Source organism: Pinus tabuliformis, chromosome J (assembly GCF_031772625.1).
Source record: "Pinus tabuliformis cultivar Carrire ecotype Pingquan chromosome J, CPIR1, whole genome shotgun sequence".
NCBI classification, from domain to species: domain Eukaryota; kingdom Viridiplantae; phylum Streptophyta; class Pinopsida; order Pinales; family Pinaceae; genus Pinus; species Pinus tabuliformis.
Window position 1 is genome coordinate 1,128,819,608 of NC_142295.1, and position 24,964 is coordinate 1,128,844,571.

Sequence of the window (24,964 nt, forward strand, 5' to 3'; positions counted from 1 at the left end):
ATCAAATAACAATTTTACTATACATCTATGGTTTCAACAATTTTCAGAATTTACGTGTCAGACACTACTAGGGTTTGTTGCAAACCCTGGATTTTATCATCAAGGCTAAATCATATCAACAATTGAAAACAATATCATCATGCCCTAGAATATTAATCTCTACTAGGGTTTTGTTACAAACCCTAGATTTTACAAACTAAAACGTGAGCATCAATAACTAAGTTAGCATATTTACATATACATATCTAGAAGGCACTAGCACTTATTATCAGTGTTCCACGGGGACGCGTCCCCCAGGGTCGGGTGCGCGCACCCCTCGCACCCCACGCACCCGGGACGGGGAGTCTCTTGGGGGTGCGTTTCCCCACGCACCCTTTTTGGGGAGTCTCGGGGAGACGCAAGGGGGTGCGTTTCCCCAGTATGGGAGTCTAGACTCCCCACGACTCCCCGAAAAGGGTGCTTCTGGGCGTCCCCCTCAGTGTGGGAGTCTAGACTCCCCAAAAAGGGTGCGCCTGGGCGTCCCCCCTTCAGATTTGTCTAATATGACTTAAAAATTAAAAATTAAAAATAAAAAATGAAAACCATTAATTTTTTTTTAAATTAAAATTAAAACTAAAATCTAAACCTAAAACTCATGTCATGAAAGGGAAAACGCTCATTTGATCATTTGATTAGTGGCCTTGCATTGCTCCAGCGCCGACTTTGCCTGAACTTTGCTTGAGAAACTCAGAAATCTGAAAGTGTGCTGCGTCCCTCCCTCCGAGCTCCAGTATACAAGTTTGTTGTTTGCAGTTCTCCAGCGGACCACGGCTTTCAGGTTTGAGCCGCAGCGCAGCGTCGTCCGAGCTCCAGTCACCAGTGTTTACTGTTTTGCGTCCGCCGTCAACACTGTCCTGACTCCCTACACTGTGCGGCTCCACCTCCAGGTAAGCGTTAAAGCCTACACTACTTGTGCTAGATCAGTCGACAGTCCCTCATTCTTCAATGTTCACGCCATACCAGCCCTTCCTACGGACCTACTGTTCTTCCAAATCGCATCATTGTGCAACAATTTGAGCACATTCAGCCCGCTTTAGAAACATATATGCCACAAAACTGAAAACTCTCTGTCTGATCCTGAGGTATTGCGGCCTCTTATCTCAGGTTTGCAACAGCATATATATTATATATAATGAAACAGATAAATGCAATGACCCCAACAGATAAATGCAATGACTAAATTTTTATAAACGATCACTAAAAACTCTTCGAACCACAGTGAATGATAGAATGGTTGTACCCAAAGAAGTGAGATACAGTGATACTCTTACAAGTCCAGTAAGTAAGATCTCCACATCATATTCTCTGTATATGTATTATGAAGCAGTGTCGCTAATATTTTTAGGGGAATATATTGTTGAACGTATTCAAACAAACTTACTGGAAATATCAGGAAATATATCAGAAATTCACTGAAGCATTAACAAATGTCAAATACATGGTTGGACTTCCAAAACTCATAAAACGTTGGAAATAAAGACAACCTAAGAAACTGAGATAAAAAATAAAAATATTCAGAGAAATCAGAGTGTAAAGCAGATTAAAAAAGAGGGTAAACATATAGAATGATGAATGATGAATTTAGTGTTTAAATCAATGTAGATTACTAGATTGTAGAATGATGAACCATTGAATCAATGAATGATGAATGATATCGATCAATGTATTTCAGTATTTAAATATTTTATTACTGATTTCTTTTTTTTTCAAATTTCAATGCTCATGGTATGTATGAATAATAATTAATTCAATAATGAGACTTGTCACTTGAGTATGTCATATGAATGATGTATCATGTATGTATCAAAATGAATGATGAGGATGGATCAATGATTCAAATTTCAATTGTCTATTTAATATTTTTATGCTTTCATTATTGAACAGTGAACAATGAATATGAATTTGAATTATATATATATATATACCTCGACGACTCCCCGCACCCCCGAAATTTCCCTAAAATTTGAAGGTACTCCCACACGTCCCCCCTGTGCGTCTCCCCGCACCCGCGTCTCCCCGCACCGGAGTCTTGGTGGAACATTGCTTATTATTTATACCTACTAGGTAAACCCAAGACACAAACATCAATATATCAAAGTTAGATATACAACAATTTTATTCAAACTAGGGATTCAATCATACAGACGAATATACACCTAGGGTTTCATTCCTAGGACGTCATTTTAGTTAATACAAGGGTCTTGCTTATAAACCCTAATTGACCAAGCCGTAAAGTTCTAGGATTTCAATACATAACTTGGATATTAATAGCTAACAATAAAGAACTAGGGTTTCCATCATAACAATACCAAAACCCTAAACATCAAAAGAATAGGATTTCTAGACTTCATCAACAACCCTAAGTAGACTAGGGTTTCAAAAATATTGGCATACCTTTAGGTTAGGGTTTTACAGTGAACCTTTTTAGGATTCCACAAGAATGATAATATAATGAGGGTAGATTCAATCTAATGATTAATCACCCTAACAAGAATCCTTATGATTCGAAAACCTAGACATGGGAGAGTTAGTAATACCAAGCAAAAAAAAACTTAAAATGATCATACTTTTAGTGAATAAGACTTTTTACATACCTTGTGTTACTCCTTTACAAACCTTGTAGGGTTTCCTTGAAGTGCTCCCTCTAAATTTAGCTATAGTTTTTATACCTGCAATACTAATTGACAAATACAACCAAGCAAAATGTTCAATACCAAAAACATGATGTCAATTTGACAATCTAGGGTTTTCATGGATTAATGGAGGATGTAATCCTAGGGTTTCCAAGTACAATCCTTAGATCTAGTAAAAATCAAATTATCATCCTCATCAATCATCACTAGGGTTTACTATATACCCTAGACTACTTACAAACCCTAGAATTCAATAGTAATGAGTGATTAGGGTTAGGATTTCTATGAGGAAACAAGCAAGTTAAGGTTAGGGTCTAATATCAATAACTTTTGATAATGAAGACAACTATCACTAGAACCATATAAGTAGCTAACCTTAAACATTCCCTTATCAAATAAATATATTATGCACACCTTATGATTACCCACCTTTATCTTTCATAACTATGAAGGTTGCTTCAACGTCTACTACTAGAAGCCATGATCTTCTTATCGCCTTCAAGACTATCAAAAGCTTTCTTTTCATAGCAGACATGTATGATTCTTATAAGTGACAGCGACAAGACCTCACGATGATCTTATATTTCTTGTTTTCTTCTTCAATTTAAGTTTGACATCCTTTTCATCACTATAGATATGCATGTAGAAATTTTCTTTCATTTCTCCTTTAGATGGATATCAAATTTAATTTGTTTCTTAATGCACAGGTCTGTAAAATGTTTGTCCCTTTAAGATTATAGTGAGTACATTTAAGCCCAGGTAGGAGGCTCGACTCCTTTTTCAAATGACTGAAGCTTCTTTACAATAGGAGTTTCGGCTTTCTTTAAATACTTATGCCCAGAACTTTTGATTCCTCTCTTAGGGTGACTGTAGTGAGCTTAAGGATAGATGACAATTCGTTTTTCAATGGCCCTTTCACAAGATGATTGTGGCTCATGCCCAGGTCTAAGGAGACTCATCTTCTTTTCCTATAATGATAAGGTGAATCTTCCAACCAGTCATATAAACACTTTGCACTAGCTTGCTTGATCATAAAGGTTATTCCTTGATTACAAAAACTACCCAAAAATTCAGATCTTTGAGATAGCACCAGATTTCAAACTTCTTTTAGTGATGATTTCAGTCCTTGTAGAATGTGCCCAGGACTTTGATCCTAGGCTTGATGGACTCGACCTTCTTTGGGCTGATTAATTATCCTTTTTGGTCCTCTTAAACAAATCTTTTTAGGCCTTCGCTTTTCATATATATGTTTATGATCCTATTACAGTCGTTAGGGCTTATTTATAGTGCCCAAATTTCTGCTATACTTCTTTTAGTAGCTTGGTAGCCCTACCAAACTTCTTTATCATGATTAGTAGCCTTTGTGATCTCCTTCCTACCCTTTATGCAAATGAACCTTGCTCTAATACCATGTTGAGAAATCAAGGGCATTATAGTGATCAAATTCTTTAGATAGATTTCTCTTATACTTTGACATTTGCTTGTGATCGTTCTTTACTTCTTATTAGATTTCTTATAATTTATTATGTTTCTTTCATCAAGACAAATGCCAAAACAATGAAGATCATGACAAGGAACACAAGAAGTAGGCGCACAGCCAGGGAAAACCCCCTAGGTAGGGGAAAACCCAATCAAGAACTCTTCATTCAATAGACTCAAAATAAGTTGAGATGATCGAGACACTTATTACCTAGACAAAAGACTCCTTCCATCCATCAAATCAACCTTGTTCCTAAGCGACATATCATGCTTCAGTTTTGAGTCCTGTATTCAACATTTTGTTTCTATAAAGATGTGATACCTCAATCCTATAACACTTTGGACGTTCAATACTATGATACCTCAATTCGTTCCTGTGGTCATACCAAGCTTTTGATCTTGTAGTCTGACAGACCTCGGTCCTATATTCATGCTACGCTTTGTCCTATGTTCATGATACACTTTGTTCTGCAATTTTTCATGCTTGGTCCAGTAATAGCTTTGCACCTCAGCCTATAATATCTCACTGCTTCGATATTGCAATCAATACTTTGAACCTGTAGAAGATCTGAATCATCCTTCCTTCGTTATTTCTACAATATATCTGAACCTCTTCATATACCCGAACCTCTCCAATATATCTGAACCTTTGCAATATCTCCCTGCTATCAAGTTCACATGGGTATTTATAGTTGTTTTTTACTGTAAATGAGCTGACATGAATAATTTGTGGAAGCTGACTTGTAGAGGATCAATCTAGAGGCCGACTTGGAAGGTGACTTGATGGAGGAGGTTTTGACATGACAAAATAGATTTTTATCTTTGACACCATGAACCCAAGAAGGGATTCTTACATAATAAATTTGACTTTGACTTAAACAAAAATCCTAGAAGCCTACAATGGAGGCTTGACCTATGACCATTGACCCAAGCATGAAATCCATGCTTTAATAAGTCAATTTAATAATAATAAAAATTTCCTTTGACAAATATATTACATCATGACTCAAGTACAATTATGAAGACTGGCACTAGTTACATTCTTCAACACCTCTTAACTAGGGAGGTATTCATAATGACACAACAGGATACTCTCAAGTTGAAATATTCATATAAGAAAGGATCCTAATTGATAAGCATCAATGATGATTTACATCAGCATAGCAGCATCGTCAAAATAGCTAGGCCTTGACTAACAAGCTATATCTCTCCACTAGATCAGAGCACAATGTTGGGAGGCATAAATTTGGACACCACCGCCTCTCAGGTACATACCCCACCTGGGTGTTCCTAAGGTATGACCTCACAGGACCATTTCCTAATCCAAGGAAAAGTATGTCCTCCGGACCATTCTTTACCAAGTCCATGTATCCAACTTAGGATGTTAATCCTAGTCAATCACAATACATGACTCAAGAATGTATGTCCCTGTTACTTATCCAATCCACCATTCTCCATACCAGTGTTCTTTACTAAGCTTAATGGTTCTTACTCCTGACCGTAGTACATGACACATGGAGAACACAGTGTTGAGAAATCTATGGCAGCTAGATTAGGTGATTTCTCTTACTTTGATAACTTCTTGTGATGTAATTTTACTTAAATTGATTAGCTTCTTCTTACACTTGATTATTATTAGTGTTCTTTATCATCAAATAGCTACCAGACAATAAAATCAAAGAGACAATAGGGCACATGACGTAGGCGATCAGCCAAGGCCAAAACCTCTCCAACTGAGAGCAAAACCCACAAGAATTCTTCTCTTCTTATAGAACTTCAATTGACGAATTCCAAGACCTATGACCCTTGACCAAGACCCTCCAAGACCAAGTCAAACCTTGATTCCAGCAACTTCTACAATTTTGACTTGCCCAGTAGATTCTTCTGGAACTTCGACCTGCCCAACGCGTTCTTATGCAACTTTGATATGCCCAACAAACTCTTCTGCAACTTCAACCTCCCAGCAAATTCCTCTGCAACTTCGAACTACCTAGCAAATTCTTCTGCCCATCAAATGTAGAAACCAAACACAAGAGATAGAAAGAGGCCCAAAAACTTCGATCTAGTTCTTCTCTTTCCTTTTCGTCCTTTTTCCAGCTTCTATCTTGAGAAAATCGAACTTTCTTGAGTGAGTCACAATGACGTAGAGTTCCTTCTTATTTACAGTCTTGTGAGGGGTACGAATTGCTCTCTTTAGGCCGACTTGTCCCTTCATGTAGGCCAACTTGATCTTTGTGCCATGACGAGGTCTTGGAGGCTCTATCGACTCAAATAAATTTTCTTTAAAATATGTAACATGCCCAAATGGATCTTCAACACATGACAATGACTCAATTGACTTTATGTCAAACCTAGAAGCACTCAATGGGTGCTTGATCTAAAAATAAATTTCCCTTGAGCATGAAACCCATGCCTCAAGAATAATAATTTCTTAATTTCCAGGCAAGCGCTACACCCGCACTGGATACTTCTGCCAATTCTAGTCACATCAAGGTTCATGTAACCTTGCTTTATCATAATTTTCTACTTGAATCAATTAACAGCTTTGTCCGTAAAGATAATATTTGATATGTTATTTAAAGAGCAGGACTCAGGAGCATTTATGAAGTCAATTCATAAGATCATACATAAGCCCTGCAAATTATTTTCCCTCCTCGCTACTGTCCATTAGAAACAGTCCTTTTTCCAGGCAATATAATTGGAAATGTTTTGTTTGTTAATTTATTAGTTACATAATTGCCAATATATCCTGAGTCATGACGTATGCTGTTCATTTTCACCTTTTTCTTAGATAGGATAATTGGATCAACAAGTAGAGAGAATAATGTCCATAGCATAAAGCTTCAAATACAATGCATTCATTAAAGTACAATATCTTACTTGTCGAGCAGAAGCTTTTGATATCCAAGTAGGAAGCAGACAAGGAGTGTTGTTCAGTGCATCATAGGAAGTTTCCTTCGCCTTCCCACAGTCCACCACAAATACAACATCATTGATGGTTATACTTGTCTCTGCCATATTTGTAGCAAGAACTATCTTTCGAACATCTGGTGGTGGATTTTCAAAAATTAATTTCTGCATTAAGCCATTAAACCCACCATCTTATGAGAACTGCAGAACATTTACAACATAAAAAATGTATCTCAATCATAAAAGCTGTACCAGATCCAATAAACAATAAAACAGTACACATGTCATAGATAAATAAGAAATAAAACATAAAGTGTCATTATCAATAATAGTTTGAAGTTAAATTTGCTCATAAATAATTAGTAATTACATTTAACAAAAAATATTTGTTTCACCATCAGTTTGGCTAAATCTTGTGTCAACCCACTGAATCTAAAGGAACTAGAAGACTGATCTTGCATGTTAACGCATTCTTTAAAATTTATCGCAGCCAAAAAATATATATAGCTTCGAGAAAGAAAAGATCACCATGGTCATTTCTTAATGCAATACCCTGCACTCTCATGATGTCATTTTCAATTACTCTCCCTGACAAGCCCTTCAAATCAAAGAATACTTGCCATAAACTGGCAAGTATATTACAAAGACAAAGTTTGCATCATTATATTTCAAATACAATAAACCTCGTACTCTCATGAAATAATTTACAATGAAATGTTTGTCCTTCTCCATTATACTCCCACATACACATTCAAATTAGAATACCTGCTCTGAACTAGCCATAGATCCGTGGCATGCAAGTAGTAGAACCTTGTTTGGATCACCTAGTAGAGAATGTGCCTGCAGCTGGTCCTTCAAAGCATTGATGTCATCCCATCCTGTCATGAAGACCAACACAGCACCTGGTCTTCCATTTTTACAAATATGGCATAGGACAGCTTCTATAAGATTAAAGCCTATGCAATCAGGATTCCAGCAAGCTATAGAATCTCGTGTCCTGGAATTATACTCGGCAAAGTTAGCAGTTGCAACCACATCCTGAGAAGCAATACCCAATAACAAAAGGATTAATTGGGCCATGCATATTTGAATAGTTCATTTCCTTGAAAAATGAAGTAGTTCAAAAATCAACACCAAGGGATTGCACCTCAACAAGGGTAACAAGCTGGCTCTTCTTTTTCCTGAGTGCTTGCTTCTGTGTTTTCCATATCTTGTCTTGTCCATAATCATCCAATTGGTTAAATGATGTTAATGTGTAGCCAATTGTCTCCAATATGTTTTCTAAAAAATGTGCTCTTACTGGGTGTGTAAATCCCTGCAACACAATTTTCACAAATAATAACAATAAATAAGCATCTTACATTGACATGAATACTATGAATATTTTGTGCATGCGGCATGCCATTTCCCTTGCCAACTCAAAATGAGCAAATAAACAGTTGCCAATCAATGGTTATCATGTGACATCATGCAGGACATAAATTTACAAAATTACAACTGCAAGTGTCCTTTAAAATGAACATTTTTACAATGGCCCCTCTGGACAAATCAGAATGTGAATGTGGCCAATGCCAAAGGCAGAGAAAATACCTGTTCGTTGTCATATGTACTTCAAAACACAATCCACAACAATGAAAGGAACAGATTAATGAACAAAATGTCAGAATGATTGTTGAACTATGCAAACTATGTAGCATCTCGTCATTTACAAATTACAACATAATTCTCAGAAACACCTTCATTAAAACAAGTTTAGAGCATGAATTGCATTGACCAATAAAATGTGCCTGAGCAGCGACATGAAAAAAATTATGCATTCAGATGGTCCATGCCTTAGTACACACACATCCAAGAATTTGCTCAAGAAAATGAAAATTATATCTGCAAGAACGAGCTAAAACCAATAGAAAGAATGCACGTAATGCTCATACACATAGGGACAACATAAAACTGCGAAAACATATCATGGAGCGGTAACTCAATGTGTTTCAAAAATACAAAACTGTTGAAACAAGCCTACAGCAAATATGCTTGAAATATTAGTGTAAAGAGTCAAAACTAAGTTGCACGAAACGCCGAAACGTTTCAGAGTTTCTGAAACGGGTACATTTAGAAACATCACCTCCCAAAAATGGAAACATCAGTCGAAACATCAGCTGAAACGTCATATATGTCTAGATATATATAAAAAAAGGTTATAAATAAGTGAATAACACATTATCTTGCAAGAAAAAAGGAATAAGACCCATAGATGACAATTTATAAGGAAAACCAAGTCTATATTAACTCTCATACATGATTACATGATGGTCAAGTTTCAGTTGAGTTTCGGCCTAGTTTCGGAGTTTCGGGTATGGGTACGGCCCGAAATGCTGGGTTCCTAGAAGTTTCATGCAACATAAAGTCAAAACAATAAATATGAGAGTCCAATCCTAGGCTCTAGCATCAAACAGAAAGATGCCAGTCTTATGTTGCATGAATCATATGGCCAGCAAATAGAATATAGAGGGAATTTGACTACAACAGAGGACCTCTTTTGTGTAAAACAAGAATTGCCCAAAAAATTAGTGGTCTAAGAATGTGTATATCAATTTATGTAGTAGACATCAACTTTTGGTTGAATCAAAGTCAACTTCATTCAGTGAAATCTCTAGTGTAAGAAATTTTTTAAAACCAGAATGGAGGAAGAACATATTTGTAAATTGTAATATGCATTACAATATACATGTCATGGTTTTAAATTTCAAGAGTTAAGCATACCACCATGATGGGGAGACAAAATTTAATACAAATATAACCTCCCAACATGGTAAGTATATGTAATGTCCTTTTCAGATTAAATAAGTTAAATTGCCCAAGGGAGGACAAAGTAGCCTATCTAACCGCGTAGGCTATAGTCATTTGAAAAGGGGTAAACACATTATTTGATGTTATTGGGGTAACACTAGATAATTTGGGGTAAATGGAGGATAACATTCAATAAAATCCAAATTTGGGGCAAATGGAAGGAAACTTGTTAGTCATTCAAATTAAAATTAGGAAGACCCCAAAGGGAATCTATAAAAAGGAGAGAGGAGATTCATTTTAATCATCATGGATTGTGTTGATCTTTCTAATTTTTGGGCTGAGGCTCTTAAAGGGTTTTAAGACCCCTATTTCTCTGGTTGGTTTCAGAGGTGAAAGATTCCACCCTAGCCAATACACCATTTTCTTTACTCTGTTAAATAATTTCTGAGGCAGAAATTATGTCGCAAAAGGGGTTCTGAGACATTATCTGGGCAGCAAATCATCCCTGAGACAGTATCTGAGGCTAAATCTTTGGCAGAGAGATTTTCTGAGGCTTATCTGTGGCAGTGAGGGTTTCCGAGGCTAAATCTGTGGCAGCAAGGGTTTCTAAGGCTTAATCTGTGGCATCAAAGGTTTCTGAGGCTTAACTTGTGGCAGCAAGGGTTCCGAGGCTAAATTTGAGGCAGCAAAGTGTTTCTGAGGTTTAATATGTGGCAGCAAAGGGTTCTGACAATGTTGCAAAGATTGGCATTGGGATAAAATCGGCAAGACTCCGAAAAACCAAAAAATCATCAAAATCGAGAAAATATCACTAAAAATCAGCAAACATCGGCTGGGCCAAAAAATTCCTACGTCGCGATTTTTTCACAGTAAAATCGGGATGTTTGCAACACTGGTTTCTGAGGTTTAAAGTTTAAACTGTGACAGTGGATCATCTCAAAAGAGCCCCTCTAGGGAAGCAGACTACACTAGGGCTTGTCCGAGGCAGAGTATCATTTCCATGGCCTGACTTGTGGCAGCGAATGTTTCTAATAGTCTGGTATTGAATTGATTGTAAAAGCATGGCTGGAATTTCCTGTGAGGCAGTGAAACAGTGAGGGCTCTCTCCCCTGTGGCAGCAGAGGTAGAGGTGCTATTCCAAAGGTTCTTGGTAGCAGAAATAAACAGAGGGCTGTGAGGAACAGGAGGAGAAGGACAAATCAGAGGACGCTAACAGAGGGCAGCCAACAAGACTGAATCCGAGGAAGCTAAGTGACCAAGACTGCCATGACCGTAGTTGCCTGTAAGGTCAGATCAGTAGTATACGGACAGTAGGGTTTGTGGATGCAATTAACATTAGATTGTGAAACTAAACTAGTGTGTTATTGGAAGGATTATGGATTTGAAACCTACTGTTGGATTGGCTTCTTTGTATGAGTTGTGGGCAGAATCAATTACTTATTTACATTGTTTGTGCATTTAATATTAACTCGTTTGCAGAATTGAAGGAAAATTGTGATACTAGTTAGAATACAAATTTTGTCATGTGCTTTTTTCAACCCTAAGGGTAATTTTCCCAAATGGGGTATTACAGTGGTATCAGAGTTGTGCATCCTGCCAGCCTACGAGCATATGAACTCTGGATGCTTCCAGAAGACAGGGAAAATGTTACAGTCAAAAAGAAGAAAGGTACCCACAACTTAGCCATGGCAGACAGGGAGGAACAGCCACCAGAAGGTAACCCTTTTGACATCTTGGGGTTGCTAGCAAAAGGGCAGCAATAGATAGCCCAAAAAATGGCACAAGGGTAGCAGCAGATAGCCACAAGGGCAGCAGCAAATGGCCCAATTTTTTGCCCAGGTTGTGGCAAATATGAACAATGCAAGTAACAGTGTTGCTAACAGAGGTAACAAGAGTTTTTCAGAGGGGAGAAACAACCATAAGCCTGGCTCCTTTATGTTGAAAATGTAAATAGTGTCGGTCTTCATAATGTAATAAAATGAAAATTTTATCATTGATTATTATTATATTTATATTTATTTTTGGTTAAAGCATGTTCTTCATGCTTATAGAGTCAAGAACAATGTATTTGAGTCAAGTACCATTTGGACTTTTGTACAGAAAAGAAAAAGAATTTTATATTGAGTCTAAGTCCACCAAAATTGCCAAGTCGGCCTGGGCCTCCAAAAGCCACCTATTCGACCCTCCTGGACAGCTATATATATGAGGCAGTTCGACTTATTTGGAAGATCATCTCATCGCACAACAAGAAGCATATCTGAACCTAACAAAGGAGAAGTGAAGGACGAGTAAAAGGAAAGAGAAAGTCAAGCTACAAGACATGAAGATCATTCGTTTTGATGACCGAATTTTCTGATGTGACAGCTTGCACATGTGAGGACAAAGTTCTATAAAAAGGCCGAATTTTTTTGTGCTATTGCAGGCTTGAAATTTCAGGGGCCAAAATTTTAGTGAGTCGACAATTTGACTTATGTTGACCTATGATTTTAGTGGTGACTTGGAGGAGGGCTGAACTTGGAGTTTTGGTGGCAGTGTTGGTCTTGTATATCTCATTTTGATCTGATTCTATAAGAGAAGGATTGTTGTTGGGTTTTCCGGTTCCCACTTGTGGGGTTTTACCCTGGCTTGGAGCCTAATTTTTGGTGTCTCTTGTCTCTTTGTTTTTCCTGGTTGATTGAACATTTGCATACTTGTTTGATCAAGAAGACATAACACATAATAAAGACTAACATTCACAAGTAATTATCAAGAAGAGGAATCAAGTTCTTGATCTACACTATACTTGGTTTTCTCAACACGGTATCAAAGCCTACTAATGAAGAAGCCCTAAGTAGGGCTAAATCTGAAAGAAATAAGGAGTAAAAATCTAGCATCCAAAGAGGCCAATATCATTCTTATATCTCTAAACAGAAGGATCAATATATTCTGGGCAAACAAAGGCAGAAATAGAAGACAGTTCGATGACTCTGAGGGACATTTATTCATCATTCATCATATACATCTGCACCCAACAAAGGAGACTCTTAGTTGACCGAAAGACCTATGATACATCAGATATGAGGGCCGAGTTTCCTCACCATGGTGCACTGCAAGTTTGATAAAGCATCTAAATTCAAAGATTGGGATAAAAGTTTTATATGTACAGTCTAATTCTCAATTGTTTACAATGAAAAAGAAAAGGAGTATACATGACAAATGTGAACCTGTGACAAACCTTCTGTGGTGGCATCTGAACCTTCTATGGATGATATACAAAATTTTCTGTGAAATGTGATATCTGTAATAACTTCTCTCTGTGACATGCGAAGTACTTCTAAGGATATGAATTTTTGTGTGGCATTACATCTCTGTGGCATCTGAGCTCTATGACAATTCTCTGAGGTTCATAACACAATTTACATAGTTGAAGCACTTCATATTATATCCAATATGAAGAAGGACTATTGAAGGGTAAAAATAGAAGTTACAATTGATCTCTCTTAGCCCTCAAGAGGATAAGAAGAACAAAAATTTGCACTCAATATTCTCTGAAGTTAAATTGAATCTCCTGTGGCACTATATGCGAAATCTTCTAAGCATTGTGGGCTGTCCTGTATCATATTCCCTTGAAATAAGAACTAAAATCCGAAGTCTGTATAAATTCTAACAATATCAAGCCTTATGACATTCAAATTTAAGGAAAAAGGATCTAGTCTGAGCATGGAAAGCGACAAGTCTGAAAAAATCTATGACAAATCAAAATTGACAAAGCTATATCTTAAGTCTATAATGACCAATTTACTGTAGTCTATGTGATATTTCTCTGTGAAAGAAAAGAGTTGGATTATGTAATACCTCATTGTGAGAAGTACTGCAATCCTGGACCTAAGATATGTGAAGTCTTTGGAAGATATAGGCTATACCTCGATCATTTCTGTGGCAGCCTGTGCAAAGCAGTATGTGAATTCTATGGCAATGTCTTGGTCTATAACACATGAAAAGGAAAGTCCCAAGGATTAGCTCAGCTGGCTGAGTCCCCATTGTTAAGTATCTCGCTGATCGGGAGGTCACAGGGTCAATTCTCCTCGACGCCCTTGGGGTTAGGCCCTGCTAGTCTGGCCGACAAGCTTTAAAGATTCAATTCGGGGTTGATCTGCCCAGATTTTCCATGGATGTAGCAGCCACCCAGAGTCTGTGAACCACCCGTACAAATAAAAATAAAAATAAAACACACATGCAAAGGACTGACGTTTGAAGAACTAAGAATACAGGGTGACTTTGTTACACTGATCTCATAAGTTGATCTCGTTACAAATAAAAGACAGACCTGTGAGATTTTTGGCTCTCTGGAAAATCATTTTGCTGAACCTTAAGTCTGTGGTATAGTGGAAGGGACCGAGACTGTGTGATCATCTTTGTAATATTGTAAAAGAACTATGATTAAAAAGGTATATGAAGCTCTTCCCTGTGGCACAAATATGAGAAGCAGTTATGCCACTGAGATTTACACTTAAAAGAAGGACAAACCACATCATCAAAGCCGACCATTCTGATACAATATAGAACTGTGACAACATATCTGAAGATTATGAAGAAACTAAAGCCTATTCCACAGAAGCAGCCCCAAAGAATTCTCTATGATTAGCATACTAGTTCAATGATCGAAGGTCTAAGGTACCTCTATTGAAGGAAGTCGACACATGTCAACTGAAAAAACAAGACCAGATCTCTGCAAGGATGGATAGGTAAGGTGGAAAAAGGTACGTATAAACTTGGTTAATTTGTTATCAATAATAGTGCATATAATGATAAGATAATGATCTGTTGAAAGACAGTAATGCATCATAAAAAGGGTCTGTGTAGATATATTTTAGAGATCACTGATATGTTAGCATTTGAAGTCTTTCCTTGCATACCAAAGACTAGGTTTCTGAAATCAAGGAATGAAGTTTCAAGTATAGAGAAGCTTGCTAATGACATTTTTAGGGTTTGCAACTAACAAAATTATGTACTTGTAGAAATTGCAACTTTTAAAGAATGGCAGATCTTGAAGATTTTGGAACTTGAAGCATCTAGGGTTTGTAAACCCTAGCAAAAGTTTGAATTAGAAAACCCTAGGAACAAAACCCTAACTAAATGTTTCCATTATAAAAGGAAAACCTAGCTCTTGAAAATGACAGATATGACTTCATGCTGATGTGAGGACAAGGTTGAGAAAAGGTCCAAGATTAAGAGGGAGCTGACTCTCCTCAAAGAGATAAGTATTCTACACCTCCTTCCTTTGATTATTATTGTTGTTATTTTGTCTATGCAATTTGCCTTTTGTTCTTTCATAGTCTTCTAATAAAGTTTGCAGGTCAAGACAAGATCTATCTAAGCTTGACCAACAGATGGAAGAATTGGAAGAATGTAGCGAAGCGCGACAACAAGAAGAAAGCAGTTTGAAGTATACATCAGAGAAATCGATTAGATGGCAGCATAAAAGGGAAAAGTTCACTTACCTCAGCTGGATAGAGGGAGCTATAAGATTTTGGATGGACACAATACAACTTGAAGCTGATTGGTTCCTTGAACACACATATTGGGTTGATGTTGATAGAGATACTACTGATCATTGGAAGCTGAGATGATTTCTTGGAAGAGCGTGAAGCAGAATTCTGTTAAAATACGAAGAAAGAAGATGTGAAGGCTTGTGCTATCAGCTGTGAAGAAGTTTGGCTCCATAAGGTGTATGATGGCTACAACCTGGTTACATCTTGAGAATCCTTTCAAGGAAAGACATCATTTGGGATCCTATTATTCTTTGTAAGCGGTTTTCCATATTGGGCAATGGGTAATTATCTTTTAGCGAAACTTGATTCAAATCCTAAAATCAATGCACATTCTAATATTCCTAGTTTTCTTCCTAGTCACGACAGGGTTGGATACCCACGATGAATGCCTAATGGGGACAATAATACCAGCATCAACCATCTTCTTGAGTTCTTTGACCAAAGGAGCTAGCTTTGAGTTCTTCTTTGCAACTTCTCGAAGAGGGATGGTGTGTTTGACAATCTCGGGACTATATGCCTTTAAATCTTGATAAGACCACGCGAAAACATCTTTGAATTCACGTAACAACTTTTCCAACTCAATCTTCTCAAGATAGGTGAGATTCTTTCTTATCTTGATTATTTGAGGTGATGATTGGGAACCTAGATTTAAATCAATGGGATCAAAAGATTCCCGAATTTCATTTATGATTCAGGTGTTGTCGTTTTTGTCAAATTGGCTTTCCCAATCAATATCCTTTCCTTTATTCATCACTTGTTCTTCACCTTGGAGAAAAGCTACCATGTCCTTGTCATCCTCAAACACGAGCCAATTCATAGAATAATCAGGTACAACAGGACGACATATGGTATCGATGACACACCTCCCACATTTGAAGAGCTATTTATCAAGGATTTGATCACTAGAGGCAGCCACAGCCAATTGATTATGATTTCTAGGAACATCCTTAATGGAGAAGTCTCTAAAGCCTTTAATGATTTTGGGCACCCTTTCTTTATACGGAATCAAATCTTCACTCTTGGTGCCAAAAAGTCCTTTAGCTTGTAAGACAATGAGGTCACAATCCCCAATGACTACCAACTTTTGGATTTGTTTAGACCTTGCAACCTTCAAACCTAAGATCAAAGCTTCATATTCAGCGATGTTGTTAGTGCATTTAAGATCCAAATGGTGAGAAAACAATGTATGCTTTCTAGATGGGGATATAAGAACTATGCCAGCTCTTGCCCCTGATTTTGAACTAGCTCCACCAAAATACATAGTCCATGTACCCTCAACTTCTGGATCAAGATTAAACTCATCAATATACATCTTCCATTCACCAAACTCCTCTTCCAGTAACTCAATGTTGGAATCCCGATGTAGAATAATGAAAGGTCTAGTAAAAGGTTGTTGATACAATATGACATAACAATTTTCTCCCATGGGACTTTGGCTTGTGCCCTATCATTGGAAAAAAATGGCCCCTAATTGGTCTAAAAAATTTCGAGAAAGAAGAATTTCGCATTCCATCAAGATATTTACAACCAATATATCAATTGTTGTCTTTGTCTCTGTTAAACACATACATGGCAGACACAAAGGATGAATGATAAGCATGAGAGTACGTCTATTATTGACATGATATACATTTATAATACATGGTGTGACCCTTGGATTCATATTCCAAGTGGTCTCTTGGACTCCCTTTGGCTATTCAGCTTCCACACCAACCCTTAGAGGATTAGGTGTCCAACGTTCCCCCCCTTAATCAAAAGGGGTATGTATGAGTCCAGGAAGGGAGCTATAATGCAAAATGTGCAAAAATGCATGGCAACACTAATCTGAATGTGCTCTCTGAAATGTTGGTATAAGGGAGGTGGTTTAAGGATGACCACCAACACTCGAACGCTTAGTGCAGTGCCCGAAACTCTTCCAAATCTGGCATGAAGCTAAGGTCTTCTGCTAGAGGAAGTGCTCCTGATGTTTTGAAGAGGGAAACCTTCAACCTTGAAAGGGAGGTCTCACCCCGCATAAAAGGGAGAACCTCAACCTAAAAAGGGAGGTCTCAACCTGTGATTGTTTAAGGATTACCAACAACTTTGGAATGCTTAATGCAATTCCTGGAACTCTTCCAAAACTGGCAAGAAGCTAGTCTTCTACTAGAGTAAGTGTCCCCAATTCTTTGAAGCGGCATCACCAACTGAAGGCATGCTCAAGGGCATCTTTGTCTCTGGCTACAACTCTGAATCTGGTATGGCAAGTTGTGGCTCAGTCTTGCTTGATGTGGCTTTGAAGCCTGTAGATGACCATCACTTCCCCCCTGTCAGATACAAGGTAAGATGATGAAGAAAACTCAACTGCAAGATTGTTCAATACTCTAGAACAAGTTCTGACATATAACTAAAATATATTCTTCGTTGTTGAAGCCCATTGCCAAGAAGTGATCCATCCAAGATGAATCTTTGTTCTCGCAGGAGACTTGTTTTTGAAGCATCTGTTTGAAGAATAATTGGTTTTATGACAATGCTTACATGGATGAAATTCAAAACAATGATCTTTCACATGGCCAACTCGGTCACAATGTTGGCATTTAACATTTTGTTGTTGTTGCTGTGGAAAAGGACCAGAATCTGAAACAGCTGAAGGTGAACTGTCATGAAGAAATCCAACACTCTGAAACTCGATAGGCTTTGAGTAATCTGGAATATGAAAGGACACATCCTTGTCATATCCAAGACCAGTTCTATGCTTGTTATGGACAAGCTCTTCCCAAGGTCTAATGATGGGCTTAGGAAGTGCAGATTGAACTTCTGCATTTGCATGTAACTCTGCTACTTCATTGGGCACTGGACCTGAATCAAATGTAACATTATTGACCTGTTGTTTATGGGAGTCTGTTTTGATGTTCTAAACATAAATAGGTTCAGAATGATGACTCCACCGCTGTAAATCTTCTCGCTGAAGCTAAGATTCAAGCTCCAAATCTATTTTTTCCTGTGTATTCTGCAGACAGGTTTTAATATCACAAAGAGTGTTCTTGCTGATTTTCACTGTATCATGATTAGTGGAATGTATCAGAGTTTTCAAGAACTCTAATACCTCATTAATTTTGGTCATTTTCTTAACAGCTCAAGCTTATGAAATGAGGAGTCTCAGCTTCTCAATGGTGCATATATTGAACATAATTCATTACATGTGATAATGCTAATGTTGATAAGGAAAATGTTGGCCAACAAACTAGTTCAAACTAGTAAATAATCTTCTTATGATTCTTGCAAAGTTACCTTTTAACACTGAAGTGCACATTCCTCTTATGAAAACCTTCACATCTCTTCTTAACAACTAGTGGCTAGCATATCAATTATATTGGTATATGGCAGCTCTATAAACAACACAACTTTATAAACAATAGCATATATGGCAGCTCTATAAACAACACAGCTTTATAAACGATAGCAACAATATAAACAACTCACGGAGAATGAAGTAACACGCATATAAAATTCAACCTCTGTATACCACACATTTTCACATATCAAGCTCGAGTTGATGGTAATATTATCCCGACTCCCACTCCTTCCTCTTTTGCTCATCGGGTCTTAGCCTCTCATGAGAAGGGGAAATCTGAGCAACTTGTATTCCTTTTTCCAGTCGCAGAGAAGGGGGTAAATTTGAGCAATTTGCATTCCTTTTTCGAGTCGCAGAGAAGGGGAAATTTGAGCAATTTGCATTTCTTATTCCAGTCGCAGAGGAGGGGAAATTTGAGCAATTTGCATTCCTTTTTCAAGTCGCAGAGAAGGAGAAATTTGAGCTCCTTACAAAGCTCTTCAATGGCGAATGATCAACGGGTTTATCCTACCGCTGCCTCCTTGGACGTCAATGCGAGCATCGTCGCTCGGGAAAAGGCCTCGCGCTCTTATATCGTCCAGCTTGCAAAGGACCAAGTATACAGAAGCGTCGCCCAGCCACAACATCACTGCGCTCCTTCCCGGCCTCCCCGTCGCCGTCAAAATCCTTGATGCTACTGCCTCACTTGGATTTTTTGCCCGCTCATCCTCCTCAGGTTGCCTTTCTTAACCACCGACGAGCCACATTGAACATTGATAACAACACATTAAACGAAGGAATAAATTCTCTTGTACAGGAAAATATTTTCAAGGATGAACATAGTGAAGCACTTAAAACAAAGCTTCAAAGGCTAGAACAACTATATCTACAGTGGCAGCAAATACAGTGCAAACAACAACGGATATAACACTCAATTTCTTCAAATGCAAAAAAGGATTTAATCAATGGACAGAGACATGCTTAAGGGCACTCCGGGTCTTTGTTTCGACCATTCTACATTGTCTCCATGTCAGGCAGTATTACTTAAATGGGACAGCAGAATGGTATCGGAATGGAGCGGAAGAGTTGTAGCCGCCATGTCTTATTGCCTATGATAGTTCGCTAATAGTGTTGGATACCTGCCAAGGTATTTGCAGAAATTGGGGAGCAACTAAGGCACGATCAACCTGGATTTGCTGAGAACCGTTGCCGGATAAATATTTTTTAGAACAAAAAACTGGGTCATAGTTGTTTGAACTTTGGAGGGTCGATAACGGTGGCTGTGGGGTTAGCCTATGGAGGCGAGTAGGAACAGCACAGAATTGCAATTAATTTCACAGCAGAGCATCGCTCGGGGAGGTGTGCTGGACTTAGCAGAGCGGCCAACTGGGGCGGCATATGGGACAACGTATAATAAAGAGTTGAATATGAAGCGGAGTTTTGGTAGGGGTCGGAAAGTGGAAAGGCCGAGGGGACGAACACCTTTATCAATTACTTGTGTTTCTGCAAGAACGCACAATGACTAATAAAGAACAACCAGGTCGATAAATGCGTTAGATAGTCTGAAAATAGAAAACGCCCACACCAGAGCGATAATAATAACACACCTTATAAAGGTCGTTTCTAGCCATTTTTTTTTTACCGAGGATAGGTAGCACTGACAAGTTCTGGGCGCCCAGGATTTTATGTGTTTTCCTTACTGAATTGCAGGCACAACAGGGAATGAAGACCAGACCAGTGTTATTCAAGGCAGCTCATACCAGCTTCGTAGGGAATAACAACATGAGTTTTTTTTCTTTTCTACCTAAGGCATAAACGGTGAGGAAGAAGACTACACAGGCCAAACATAATGGCTTTGATACCATGTTAAACACATACATGACAAACACATAGGATGAATGATAAGCATGAGAGTACGTCTATTATTGACATGATATACATTTATAGTACATGGTGTGACCCTTGGATTCATATTCCAAGTGATCTCTTGGACTCCCTTTGGTTGTTCAGCTTCCACACCAACCCTTAGAGGATTAGGTGTCCAACAGTCTCGGCATATCCTTCCAATGACACATTTTGATTTGCCAAAACCCCATACACCTTGAACTTTTTAGGTCCAACAGTGCACATATTCTTATAACCTCTGGTATTTTTCAAATCTAAACCCCTCATTATCATAAGGGGCATGATGTTGGCAATTGATCCAAAATTGAGAATACAATTCTTCAATGTCTTATCCCCAAATTTAACAAGTATATAGAATGGTACATCAGTTATTTGCATGGGATATATCATGATGGCAAGATAACTACTAGGTTTAGGGACCTTTTCAACCATGTTAGATTGCCTTACGAGATTGTCAATTCTAGAATATATAAGGCTTTGTCCTTGGCATATGGAAAGGGTGTGATTATTAATTTCATCCATCAAGGAAGTGACCTCAATATCGTCCTCAAATGTTGCATGACTAGTTTCATGGGCGACTCTACTAATTTTGAGAGCATAGTTTTGGGCATCAAGAAGACCAGATGGCTCATAGCTCCTAAGGTTGTATGCCAATGCCCCCTCAAAGGCTTGTAGATAAGACTCTATAACAACATCATTAGGAGGTTTTAGCTTTTCCGGAACAAGTTGGACATACATATTAAATCTGCAAGTAAAGTCTTCAATGGATTCATCTTACCCTATTTTGACTAGAATGAATTTTTTGTAGAATTCAACCACACTTTTTTCTTCAGCCCATCTTTTGATGAAAAGTTCAAGGAACCCATCCCAAGTTGATATTGATCCACATTGGATGTTATGAAACCATTCAAGAGCATAACTAGTGAATGTGCAAGCAAATAATCTCATAACCAAATCCTCCTCAAATCTTTTACCAATCAAGAACCTAAAGAAAGCCTCTAAGTGTTGTTGGGGGTTTTCTTGTTTGTTTCCACCAAACATTGGTAATTCTTCATGCTCTTAGGGAATAGGATGAGGAACCCCTAGGATATTTCCAAAATCAAAAAGGCCTAAAGTACAGCATGTCCACTTAGTAGGTCTTAGTTTAAGACTAACCTATCGAAAAATGATATAGGTGAAGTTCCTCCATCCCTCCTTTGATACTTTTGTGCGCTAGATTCCATACATAGAATACCTCGAAGTCGCCAAAGGGGTGTCTATAGTGTCGTTTATGAATCAACCCCTCAGTGATTCATAGGGAAGGCAAACTCGCTTCATCCTGTTAGAAAATCAGAAAGGCAAAATGATTTTCTTATCTTGATAATTGCTTGTGATTTATTTGTAATCTTATTAACTTCTTTTATATCTTCTTTTATCTTCTCATCTTCAAGCAACTACCAAAACAAAAATGCATGAAGATCAAAACAACAAGACAAAATGTAGGCTCTCAGACAAGGCAAAACCCCTCTTCAAGGGGAAAACCCAAAGAATTCTCTTCTCTTCCTTTAGAACCAAATCAAATGAGAGAACCAAGACCTTTGACTAACAATAAGACCTTCTCCAATCCACCAAGTCAACCTCCCAACAAAGTCTTTTCAAGATGACAAAAATCTGCTTCTAATCAACAAAAGTCAACCTACTTCAAAACTTCTTCAATCACAAATTTCGGCCCTCCTGCATCAAAATATTGGCCTCTACCGCAAAGTTGCAAACCTGAACTTTTGTCCCCTCCTGCAACGCAAAATCTCGCACGTGTGGACTAAAAACAAGAGAAAAATGATCTTCTTTCCTTCATTAGGGTTCCTCCTTTCTTCACTAGGGTTTTTCTTTCGTCTTGAAGCCTTTTCACTCCTTTCTTGCCTCTGCACTTCCTTGCAATTGCAGATCGAATTTCCTTGATTAATTTCACAATAGGTCGAATTACACTGCTTATTTATATTGGTTGAAGCTCCCTTATGAGGCCAACTTGACAGTTCTTGAGGTTGACTTGATCGTAGAGGTTTACATGAATATATTTCATAAAAATCATTTTTTCTTCTTTGATACAAATGCCCAATAAGGGTCTATTACATGATGACAAGGACTGTGACACATGACACAACCCTAGAAGCACACAATGGGTGCTTAGACCTAGAAACATAATAAATAGAGCATGAAACTCATGCTTATAAAAATAATTTTATTTTATCTTTACAATAATTTTATTTTCTTCTTTTTACAAATGCATATGAATTACATCATGTCATGAGCTAGAAAACAATTATGAAGATTGATACTAGTTATATTTTCAACACTCCATCTTAACTGGGGAGGTATTCATAATTGTTCAATCCGTACAAGGATGACCTCAATTTGAAGTGTTCCAAGAAGAGTATAACAACATATCCAATGTTAGATACCATCAAAGTAAAAAACTATCAAGATATCAATCAAGTGTCATCAAGGCTACCTGCCAGGACACTAACTCAACAGGGACTAAGGTGTCATCAAGGCAATGTGCCATTATAGGTTACACCAAGCTATAGCCCTAGTATCAATTCAACTAGATATAGATACCATCTAGGCCTCGATGCCAAGACACCAACCCTCATAGGGATCTAGGTATCATCAAGCTCAAGATATCAACACTAAAACGAAGCTCCATATCATCAAGACCAAGATACACTCCCACATCGGGATCTAGACATCATCAAGGCCAAACTATAACTGAGATCTCAATACCAACCAGGCTAAGATGTCTTCCCAAGTACCATCATACATGCACGCAGCCTAAGGTACTCATCTCTCCCTCTCAACTAAATCAATCCAAGCATGCTTATCAAATATTCAAACTTCTCAGGGAGAGAACAACACATCAGCGACTTGTTCATCCATCAGAACATATTGTAGCCTCACAAGCCCAATCACTTCCAATATATTGGTTCTTATTATCAATATGCTAGCATAAAACCCGAGGTCCTCAACCATTATGATGTTGCTTAGGTTATCACACTATCCAAACAAATCTCGACAGAAGCTTCCTCTTCCAACTTTTCAAGCAGCACCAAACTCAGCCTCAACACTTCTCAAATCAACTGAGTCTTTGTTCACCACTTCATCAAACAAGAATAACCTTCAGTAGTGCTTTAGCCATTCTCCGATCTCATTCTTTCTTCATGGTCTTCATTATGCGTACGGTTGTTAGTCCTGGCCCATCATGTCCTCCTTCTCAGCTATGGAGAATATACATTTTCCTTCATCCAAGCTCCCTCTTTCCATCATGCCCATCATCATCATAAGGTCATCATCAAGTATGAGGTAGGCATAGCTCTTTACAACTTCTTGCAAACCATGTGCCAGCAAATCCCAACAACAAGTACAGCCAAGCATACAAATATATATGTACAAGAGCATGACATTAACTTTATCAATCCAGTGTTATCATGTTATCACAAGGAGAGCATCCAGGGTTATCAAAACTTTGAATAAGAAACTAAACTTCAGATATTCAAAACCTAAACCTAGTTAGGGTTATAATAATAGTGAAAGTAATTAACTAGGGTTACACTTTCATGCCCTTGACTCTTACAACAACCTTTGTTAGGGATTTGTCACAAACCTTAGATATTATCATCAAAACTTTAATAATAATCCTTAGATATCGAAAAGTAAACCATGTTAGGGTTTCAACCATGTAAGAAGCATTTACACCTAGAGTTACATTGTTCATGCCCTAGGATCTTTTATTAAATTCTGCAAGGGTTTTGTCATAAACCCTATATACTATCACCAAACCCTAAAAGCTAGGGTTTTATCGTATGCGGTAGATACCATTAACAAACCCTAAAAATCAAATGGCTAGGGTTTTACCAAAATGAAATCAAATACCCTAACAATATAAGAATCTTTATGATACTATAGCAAAACCCTAGAAAGCAAAATTTCAAAGATAAAATGATTGTACCTTATTTCATGATCGCTACCTACTACAAATCTTATGATCTTAAACATACCTTGAGTTGTTCTCTTTGCAAACCTTGAAGGGCTTTCTTTGCAATAAAGCTTCTTTCATAACTCATGTCTTCCTTTTGTAGACTCCCTCTTAATCTGGCCACAATCCTTTCTTTAGAATAATCTTGTAAACCTTCTTTCAAGGAAAACACAAGGAAAGAATTATAATCAAAAAATAAAGCTAAATATATATAGAAAATCAACAAGGTAATGAAAAGAATAAAGAATACTTATCTTTTGAGAAAAGTAGAAGCTCCCTCTTGATTTTGCATTGATCCAAACATTTTGAGGGATTCCTTGCCCTTATCAAAACAACTCAAGAACTTTCAATCAAAACATAT

General features: G+C 37.7%; 1 protein-coding gene across 1 annotated transcript in view; it reads right to left on the reverse strand.

Moving 5' to 3' along the window:
* LOC149231046 (DExH-box ATP-dependent RNA helicase DExH3-like) overlaps window positions 1–24,964 on the reverse strand; it is a 223,537-nt gene that overhangs the window by 88,416 nt on the left and 110,157 nt on the right. Inside the window, exons 9-11 of the mRNA XM_089379101.1 lie at window positions 8,209–8,376; window positions 7,827–8,099; window positions 7,032–7,226 (exon numbers count right to left, since the gene is read on the reverse strand). Of these exons, the coding sequence (XP_089235227.1) occupies window positions 7,032–7,226; window positions 7,827–8,099; window positions 8,209–8,376 (636 nt within the window). The remainder of the gene's footprint in view (window positions 1–7,031; window positions 7,227–7,826; window positions 8,100–8,208; window positions 8,377–24,964) is intronic.